This window comes from Haematobia irritans, chromosome 1, assembly GCF_050003625.1.
Source record: "Haematobia irritans isolate KBUSLIRL chromosome 1, ASM5000362v1, whole genome shotgun sequence".
Taxonomy (NCBI): domain Eukaryota; kingdom Metazoa; phylum Arthropoda; class Insecta; order Diptera; family Muscidae; genus Haematobia; species Haematobia irritans.
The window spans coordinates 100071789-100082637 of NC_134397.1; the positions used below are offsets into that span (position 1 = coordinate 100071789).

Sequence of the window (10849 nt, forward strand, 5' to 3'; positions counted from 1 at the left end):
TCACATCATTTCATCGTTCGGGTCTTGAGACAATGGCGCTATTGCACGACTGTTGAGCACCGCTTCCACCTCTGTGAGCATCGTTGTCATCTCTTCTTGCGTTAACAACGCTTTACCGACAATTCGTAGGAGCAGATACTTCGCTTGCTTGTATCCCCCGAAGTGTGGCGCCCTCGGAGGTATGCAGTTGAAGTGCATATTCAATGCGGCCGCATACTCTTCCACGGTTCCTCGATTTGCCAGAAATTCTTCTTGAAGGTCTTTGAGCTCCTGCTGGCACCTACGAAGTTCGTCGCATTGTCGCAGTAAATCTTGCTGGGGAGCCCACGCCTCGCGACAAACCTTTTAAAACAAAGAATAAAAGAATCAGATGACAAATCAGACACTAGTTCGATGTGAACCGCTTTTGACGTAAAACTGACGAAAATGGCAATATACATTTTAGTAGGTGGCCTCCCGCGAATTTTTAGAGTTAAATCTACGGGACCACAAAAGTCTACGCCTGCTACGAGAAAAGGGTGTACAGATCTAACTCTATCAGTGGGTAAATTTCCCATAATTTGAGCCAAAGCTTATAACGATAGCAATGTAAACAGTTCCGAACCATCCTACTGCACTCCTCTCGAGCATTGATCAGCCAAATTCTCTCACGAGACTACGCGACTAGTGCCTTTGTGCCAGCATGGCAGTTGTCAAGGTGGAGATTTCGCAAGTACAATGAAACAAAATTATGTTTCTTTCGAAGCAATAATGGAAATTTCGTATGATACGTCAATGGCCCATTTAGCAGACTGCCTCCAATTCTCAGCAAAGCAAACCTTCGATTGCTTTCCGAGAAATCGTGAATGAAAGGAGTCAGCTTCTGCAAACTTGGTTGAAGGTTACGAGATTTCTTTATATTAGAAATCTCTTCCGAAAAGCTGAACATTTGCACTGCTTCGACCACTTTAAAAAATGCCAGGGTTAATTCTTGAGCCGTAAGACATAGGTATTTCGTAACTTTGCGCTTTCTAGACCGTCTCTTATAGGACGAATGATTGACCACGAGTTCCAAAAGAATATTGGCGCAACGTTCTTTATCAACTTTGTTGTGCATAGTGACCAGAATTTTGGATTTCCTAGATTCCAATGGTTTTTGTTCCTCAGTCAACTCAAAGTGTTTATTGACTGGCCACTTAGATGAATCATCTAGCAAGAACTTGGGTCCTGTAAACCACATTGAAGCTTTAAGTTCGTCAATACTGCATCCTCTCGATACTAAGTCGGTCGGATTTTGTCTGGTTGGTACATGCCGCCAAATAGCTTTATCCGACCACTCTTGGCTCTCAGCCACTCGATTCGACACAAATGTGGCTAAAGCTGACGGATGTGTCCAAATCTTGGAATCTCAATCGTATTTAACTTTGAAAGATTACATTTGAAATCTTCCATATTGAATGAAGGCGCATGGGAATCGATTCATCCCAGTCCAGTTTATTAACCCAAAGTTCCTGCAACAACATCTGGACTTTAGTTATTGTTGGGCACAACAGACCGAGGGGGTCAAATAATCTGGAAGAAACTGGCAAAATGTGCCTCTTTGTGACCTTCATATCCTGGATGTCTCCTTCAATACTGAATTTGAAAACATCACTTTTAGGAGCCCCATCGATTCCTAGAGCCCAAGCAGTTTCGGGCTCAGAATGCAAAAGTTTCTCAGTGCAACTTGCTCCATGAATCTGAGTATGGCGCTCACTTGGTCCCGAAATTTCAGTAGGCCATTTAAATCAGTGGCACCTGTCAGCAATTCGTCAACGTAAAAGTCTTTGCGAAAAACATCGGCTCCAATGGGATAAATTTCTTTATATAAATCGCTCAAATAGGTTAGGCAACGTATTGCTAAAAACGGGGCAGAAGATGTACCATATGTGACCGTATTCAATCTGAAAATTTGCAAAGGCTCACTGGCGTTCTTTCTCCATAGGATTAGCTGAACATCCCTCTGCTTCTCATCAATTAAAACTTGACGATACATTTTTTCAATGTCTGTCGTCACAACATATTTATGCATTCGGAATCGAAGCAATGTAGAATACAATTCCTCCTGGATAGTTGGACCAACCAGTAATATGTCATTACCGGCCATTTTCATGTAGCTTCCGCAGTTAAGTTCCTAACTGACATATGGAATATATAGGCAAGATGACAGATATGTCCATAGTACGGTTTAAAAGTTCGTTAGCTAACGTAGCACTAACGAAGCTTCATGAAAATGGGGGTAAGAGATATGTTTGTATAAGCTTTGCTTGATGCGTCAAATACGACGCGCAATTTCGTGGTTGTGGTCGAAACACACACTGATGAGGAATGAAATAATGAAAGGACTTCGGAATAGTATTATCGGTAGGTTCCCAAGCGCATATATTCCTCCATGAAAGCATTGTACATCTCTTTAGACGTTTCATCACGTGAGAGCTTTCTCTCCAGAGCAAGAAACCGCCTTTTAGCCGTTTCGAAAGAAAATCCTAACTCTGCGATATCCCCTTAAACGGCAAGGAAACCTGAAAGCGTCCTGACGGTAAACGTCGAATATTTCTCAGAAAATGTGTTTCATAATTTTGTTGCTCTTCGGACAGAATCTTAACAGGCAGATTTGGAAGATCTTCTATCTGCCAAAATTTTCTCACAATATCATCAACCACTTCCTCGTTCTCAGTGGAACTACTTAATTGACATACTGTCGAATAGGAGCCCTTTGACTCGTCGTATTTACCAGGATTTGACCAACACATAGCAGGTCCATAATACTTTAGCTCCAATCAATAAATCTATTCTTCAAGGCTCATTGAAACTAGGATCTGCTAGTTCAATATTCTCTGGAATACGAGTATTCCAATTTGAAATGGATATTTCACTGTCGGGCTGAATACTCGTAATGGATTTCAACACCCAGAATTTCAATGAAAACTGAGTTGAATTGAATCTCGACATTACAGACAATTGAACAAAATTCTTCGAAGAAGAAGTTAACTCCGAAATGCCCGTTAAATTCAATCTTCCACTACATCGTTTCACCTTAAGTCTTTGTACCAGATCCTCGGTTATCAAATTCGTTTGAGAACCGGAATCTAACAGAGCCCTAGCAAATATATGCTCCCCCGACCTACTTCGAACACGAACCAATGCGGTTGCCAGAATAACGCAATCATTCGAAGCTGAATGATTGGCCGAAGCGTTCGGGTCGTCTGTTGTTTATGGTGAACGCCACTCTCGTGCATATCAGATGCATTTCTATGCAATAAATGGTGGTGTGAGCTATTGCACACTCTACACTTCAATCCGGAATTGCATTTGGCTACAGTGTGACCTTTTCATAAGCAATTAATACAAGCAGCAACAGCCTTGACAAACTCGAATCTTAGTAGAACTGGTACTGTAGTGAAAGATGAACAATTGGTTATGTTATGCTGGGTCGATTTACAGAACAAACATTTGGAAAACGTGTACCGAAAACGTTTTTCTTTTGTAAGAGTTTTTGAATTGCTTCGAAAATTTTAAACTTTTATCACCAAAAAAATTCGTTTGTTACAAAATTTTTATTTTTTCAATAAAAAAAGTTATTTTTGAAACAACAACACAGTCCATTTCGTTTATATCAAACACTGTTCTTTTCTGACTTTAGGTCGTTAATTAGACACATTTTACAGTTCAAAATTTAATATACTACAATGTAATGTTGAACATTTTTTCGGAATCTTCCGAGCATATCTGGAATATATGTAAAAAAAAAACAAAAAAACTTTGGTCGAAGCAGGGATCGAACCCACGACCCTTGGCATGCAAGGCGGACGTAGCAACCACTGCTCCACGGTGCCAAACTAAATGTTTGTTTCTGTTAAATAAATTTTGTTTATTCGGTTCGTGGGCGCCACAAGCTATGCTATATAAATATAATTTATATGGATATTTATCTATTGATGACCATAACAGGTACATAGCTCAGTGTGTTGGCTTACAAAGTGCATGGTCCGCGGTTCCATTCTCCGTCCAGGCGAAAGGTAAAAATTTTTAAAAATTTATAACATCGTATAATTTCTTCTATATTGTTGGTATTACAGGAAAAGGTGTTAAGAACTAAAAAACCTCGTGGATGTGAGAATGATGTGAGGGAAAACTGCAAGAAAACAATGTTTTTTAGTTTGTCTTTATGAAATTCTTTTTACATCCTGGAAAAGAATAAACGTTTATCACAAAAAGTATATACTTTTCTTCCAAATACACTTCCTTACAGCGAAAAGCAAATTAGAAACGAACTTTGTTTGTCTAAATTTTCGTTTGGGAGCAAAGAATTATTTTTTTGCGTGTAGAGCATGTCAGTGATGACTTGTAACTTTTTTTACACTGATTATCAAATTTAGGTTTCGAAGGTTTAGATCTAAACCCGAAGATTCCTCAGCCCTAATATGTTGACACCTTTTATTCAAAGCAGCCTCACAATCAGCCCATAATGGGAGTTTCTCGAAGTCTACTTGTTCTTCCTATTTAGACTTAGTAACCGAATCGGCCTTTGAAATAACAAGATGAATTAATATGGCGTTAGTAATTTTCTTGTCATCGCCAATAGACAGTAGTGAATCATAAAGGGTGATTCTTTTGAGGTTAGGATTTTCATGCATTAGTATTTGACAGATCACGTGGGATTTCAGACATGGTGTCAAAGAGAAAGATGCTCAGTATGCTTTGACATTTCATCATGAATAGACTTACTAACGAGCAACGCTTGCAAATCATTGAATTTTATTACCAAAATCAGTGTTCGGTTCGAAATGTGTTTCGCGCTTTACGTCCGATTTATGGTCTACATAATCGACCAAGTGAGCAAACAATTAATGCGATTGTGACCAAGTTTCGCACTCAGTTTACTTTATTGGACATTAAACCAACCACACGAATGCGTACAGTGCGTACAGAAGAGAATATTGCGTCTGTTTCTGAGAGTGTTGCTGAAGACCGTGAAATGTCGATTCGTCGCCGTTCGCAGCAATTGGGTTTGTGCTATTCGACCACATGGAAGATTTTACGCAAAGATCTTGGTGTAAAACCGTATAAAATACAGCTCGTGCAAGAACTGAAGCCGAACGATCTGCCACAACGTCGAATTTTCAGTGAATGGGCCCTAGAAAAGTTGGCAGAAAATCCGCTTTTTTATCGACAAATTTTGTTCAGCGATGAGGCTCATTTCTGGTTGAATGGCTACGTAAATAAGCAAAATTGCCGCATTTGGAGTGAAGAGCAACCAGAAGCCGTTCAAGAACTGCCCATGCATCCCGAAAAATGCACTGTTTGGTGTGGTTTGTACGCTGGTGGAATCATTGGACCGTATTTTTTCAAAGATGCTGTTGGACGCAACGTTACGGTGAATGGCGATCGCTATCGTTCGATGCTAACAAACTTTTTGTTGCCAAAAATGGAAGAACTGAACTTGGTTGACATGTGGTTTCAACAAGATGGCGCTACATGCCACACAGCTCGCGATTCTATGGCCATTTTGAGGGAAAACTTCGGAGAACAATTCATCTCAAGAAATGGACCGGTAAGTTGGCCACCAAGATCATGCGATTTGACGCCTTTAGACTATTTTTTGTGGGGCTACGTCAAGTCTAAAGTCTACAGAAATAAGCCAGCAACTATTCCAGCTTTGGAAGATAACATTTCCGAAGAAATTCGGGCTATTCCGGCCGAAATGCTCGAAAAAGTTGCCCAAAATTGGGCTTTCCGAATGGACCACCTAAGACGCAGCCGCGGTCAACATTTAAATGAAATTATCTTCAAAAAGTAAATGTCATGGACCAATCTAACGTTTCAAATAAAGAACCGATGAGATTTTGCAAATTTTATGCGTTTTTTTTAAAAAAAAGTTAAAAAGCTCTTAACAAATCACCCTTTATATAGCGGACACCGTATCAATCATACTGCGCAATGCAGAAGCAGAAGGCTTTGTCATTTCAGGAAAATCGAAAAGTTTAGCAATATTGTCGGAAAGATTAAGCACTCATTATCGTATACCTCTTTCAAACTAGCCAATGCTTTTGGGTAGTTATCCTCCGAAATTTGAAATGCCTTGACAGTGCCAAGAGCTTCATCAGATAAGCATGATATCAGAACTTTTCGATATCTGTCAAAGTCGGTTCCGCGTGCACTAAATTCTCAAATAGACCTATGAAATTTTTGTATTCCGAGTACCTTCTACTAAATTTGGGGAACCTCATGTTGGGCAAGCGAGACTGATGTTGTGGATCACTGAAAGAAGTTTCGGGAATACTATTCCTCCTATTCTTAGCCAACATAGCTAAGAATAGTGTTACGTTTTTATATTGAGGCGTATTTAGTTACCCGATAATTAAAACACAGTTCTTTTCAGATAACGACAATCTACAATTTATTTGTTTAACTGATTGGTTTCACTTATTTGCTCTACGATGTGTACTGTATAAACTTTAGCTTACGACTGACTTGACAGCTCTCTCCGCTAGGGGTTTATATACCGAGATATGACGATTTCGAATGTTCTCGCTAATTGGCCTACAACCGTCTAGATTAATCTACTACTATCTGGTACGCACATTTTTACCAGCTTATGCTCATTGTCTTGGCTAATAATCTAGTGCATTCTACTATCTGGTAGATGTCGTGCAGGCATAAATGAATGGTCATATTAATACAACTATAACAAAAAGTAAAACAAAAGGCGTTACTTTTACCATGAACGAATGGATAACTAAGAACACAAAAGATGCTTAGGAAAGTACCAGAAAATAAAGAAATGACTCTAACAAGTTATGACGTAATTTTATCGTTACAATTTGAAATTTAAATTAACGGAAACTAATTTAAATAAACTTAAATCTAGAAAATCACATTCGTAACACTGCCTCCCGCTTAAGCCTGTTCGTCCCGAAAAGGCACAGAACTCGTTCCGTATGGAGCCAAACGTTCCAGGTGAACGACTTTCATCTTTGACCTTGGGCTGTCGTCCTTTTGAATGCGGTATACAACATCATTGATCTTCTTGATGACTTTATATGGGCCTTCCCACTGTGTTTGTAGTTTAGGACATAATCCTTTCTTTCGTTGCGGGTTGAATAGCAGAACCAGTTGTCCTTCCTTAAAGCCCTCGGTGAGAGATTGTGGGGTCATCACATGTGGGAGCCAGCTCTTGCCCCGCTGAACTAGCTCGATTTAGTTTAAATGTGAATCACTGGATTGTGGGTTCACCCACATATGGCTATTGTTTGGTGGTGAAGGCGATTTCGATCTTGATCGCTTACGACGTGCTTTATATTCACGAGCAACATGTCCAGGCTAATCACAGTTATAGCACTTTATTCTGGATTTAGTTGTCTCCTGCTTTATTTCTTGCATTGTCTGCTTAACGGCTTCTTTCACTGAGTCAATCACGGAATTTGATTCATCTTGCTCGGTCTCCACTCTGCGTACCTTGTGAATTTGCCAACAATCTCGCAGTTTCTTGTGCAAGTGCAAATGTTACTGTTTCTGCGAATGTAGCCTTTTGTGACGCATATGTTGCACATTTTATATCAGGGTCTCTAATTCCATTCACAAAGGTCTCGATCTTGATGCGGTCTACAAGTGGATGACTTTCTCCTGGATATGTCAAAAGCACCAACCGCTCAACCTCTGTTGCAAAGTCTTGTAGAGTCTCATTTGACTTCTGAACTCTTCCTCTTAATTCCATTCCGAAAATGTCTTGCTTATGTTCTCCGCCGTACTTACGTTGAAGTGCCGCTATTACTTCACTATAATTATTTCTAGAGGCAGCGGGAATGCTTTGTATCACATCAGCGGTATAGGAATATAAGAATAGAAGATTGCAACAGAATATTTCGGAATATTCCATCAGCAATTCGATTTGGTAATACACTTATGTATGCTGACGATGTTAAAATTATGAAAATTATCCGGAATAGTGATGACCAAGCATTACTTCAATCTGATCTAAACAGCATGTACGACTGGTGTTCTCTAAATATGATGGAACTGAACATAAAAATGCAAGCACATCTCTTTTTATAGATTTAACCACATTGATACAAATTACTATATTAATAACGACATGCTTGAAACTGTTGAATCCTTTAAGGATCTCGGAATACCGTTGGATCGGAGACTAGATTTTAGATCTCACATATCTATGACCGTCAATAAATCATATGGATCACTTGGATTTGTCAAACGCTGGAGTAAGGAGTTTTCTGACCCATTTGTAACAAGGAATTTGTAAACTTCACTTGTGCGTCCAATCCTTGAAAATAACGATCCTGTTCGCCGACTATGTGATGAGTTTAATAAATACTATAAATATTTTGATCTTTTAGAAGATAAATATACTATAAAAAGAATTATAACACTATTATTAAATACTTAGGCATAAGATACCATTTGTAAATATTGCAGTATAGCATTGTTAGTCTGTAAGGATTACTCCATAGAAGAATAATAAAAAAAGACATAGAAATTGTATTTACAGCAGGAAATGATCATAGAAGGTCCAACGATGATATCGTAAATGCCAAAGGAAAACAATTTATGGAATTTTGCGATGATAATGGATTGATGGTACTAAATGGTAGAACTGTGGGAGACGATGACGGCCACTTCACATATATTAACCATTTGGGGAGCTCTGTCAATGATATTGCGGCGGTATCCTATGATACTTTGGGTATGGTCGGAAGATTTCAAGTTAACGAAAAAATGTGGTCAGATCATTTACCTATACACAGAGGGATTGAAATAAATAGAAATCGTGAGATCTCTAAACCAATGAATCTGTTACCGAAATTGCATTGGAAGGAAAATGAAAGAGATTCATACAAACGAACTCTTAATAAAAATCTGAATGATGCGAAAAATAAAAACAGCCTTAAAAACTTAACAGATCTGGCAACAATAGTCCAAAAGTCAGTTCGAAAATCAAATTCAGGAACAAAAACTGATAAATATAGGCAAATCTGGTTCAATCACTAATGTTATACGGCACGAAAAGAATCATTCAAATGTCTTAATAAATATAGAAAAACAAGTCTATTGTGCGACAAAGCCACATACATCGAAGCAGAAAGAAATATAAGGTGACATGTTGGGAAAGGAAACTTGAATTTGCGAAAGAGCTTCAGCTAAAACTAAGCAGGACTACTAATTGCAAAGAGTGGTGGGAAATTGGCTAAACAAATAAGAGGGCAAGAGTTGGCATGAACATATCCATATCTGATTTCAAAATATACTTCGACCAGTTACTTAATCAGCCACAAACAGTATACAGTACGCTGCATTATATAACGGACGAAGGCTTAGATAAAGATACAGAAGTTCATGAAATTGTCGGAATGTTAGAGATGACTAAACAAAATAATGCTCCAGGTTTGGACCGTATACCTTATGAGGTTTTGAAAAATGCCCCCAACGATAGGATGTCCAAGCGGGTGAATGAGAAACGGCTCCTACACGAATGTCAAGCTGTTTTCAGAGGTGGATATTCTACGATTGATAATATTTATAATCTACAGCAATTGGCATCCTCAAATTGAGCGAAAAGAAAAAAGTTTTCCCGTTTTTTTGTAGGCTTTTCCACAGCTTTTGATATGGTACCCAGAAATCTTCTATTATATAAGTTACATTCAATGGGGTTATCCACAAAAATTGTGAATCTGATCAGATGTTTGTACCAAAATACCAAATCCGTAGTGTGAACAGGTGATGAGCTATCCGAAGATTTCAATATCTTTACAGGATTGAGGCAAGGGTGTCTGTTATCACCACTACTCTTCACGCTATACGAAATTTACGATTGTCTGAAAGGAGGTTTAATGGTGGATGAAGTGAATATTCGGGTGCTATTATATGTCGACGATATTGTGTTGCTGGCGGATTAGAAAGATACACTGCAAGTTATGATATACAATCTAGAGAGGTATTGCAAACAGTGGAACATATTGGTAAATCTAGACAAATCTAAAATAATGATATTTCGAAACGGTGGGCGTTGAATCGAAATATAGAAATAGTGAACGATTTTTGTTATCTGGCAGTTATATTCACACCGAAAATGTCCTTCACAAAGCATGTTGAGAAACGCAATGCATCCTCAAAAATATGCATAAATGCAACATGGCAAGCGTTAATAAATAAACCTCACGTCTCTCTTCTTTCGAAACGAAAATCTTCAAAAAAAGTGCAGATCAACTCAAGCATACGCTACGCATGGTTCGAAGAAGTAGATAAGCTGCAAAGATATTTCCTAAAACGGATTTTGAAACTACCGAACTTTATACCGAACTACATTCTCTCATTAGAGACAGACATTGTAGACAACCATTTTTACACACTAAAACTGCATTCAAACTACATTTTTGATACAATTTTCAAATATGAAAACACAAAATTGCCACATATATTGTCCCTAAAAGTAGGGTCAAAAAGAGTTTTTTTGGTAACAGCTATAGAAGACCTGGCTCGAAAGGTCAACATTATCATGAATGAAGACTTGATTCGGAGTGAACATGAATGGAGAACGACAATGAATCTGATGGACCATCAACTTAAATGTTTAAGTTACGCTCAGAAGAGAGAAAAAGCTTACTCAAGCGGTTGTAGATACTACAGATTCCTTAATCCTGATGCTGGAGTGGACTACATGAAAGATATAGAAAATATAGATAAAATATCACTTCTAATAAGAACAAGAGCAGATATACTTCCATTAAATGCAAACAAATACAATAGCCCGGGAAGTATGGAGTGCTCTCTCTGCAATACGGGCGAAGTGGAAAATTTACAACATTTCATCACC

At 38.5% G+C, this 10849-nt stretch overlaps 1 protein-coding gene across 1 annotated transcript; it reads right to left on the bottom strand.

Annotated features, from left to right (window-relative positions):
- LOC142229333 (uncharacterized) lies at positions 1-557 on the bottom strand. Its single transcript, XM_075299892.1, has 2 exons — positions 423-557; positions 1-342 (listed from the first exon to the last, which is right to left on the bottom strand). Exons 1-2 carry the CDS (start codon positions 555-557, stop codon positions 1-3), a joined length of 477 nt encoding a protein of 158 aa, XP_075156007.1.
- Positions 558-10849: the final 10292 nt, after the last annotated feature.

Coding starts and splice junctions, on each gene's coding strand:
- LOC142229333 (XM_075299892.1), bottom strand. CDS start 557: ATGGGAAATTTACCCACTGATAGAGTTAGATCTGTACACCCTTTTCTC. Junction 343..422: donor AAATGTATATTGCCATTTTC/GTCAGTTTTACG, acceptor TTGTTTTAAAAG/GTTTGTCGCGAGGCGTGGGC.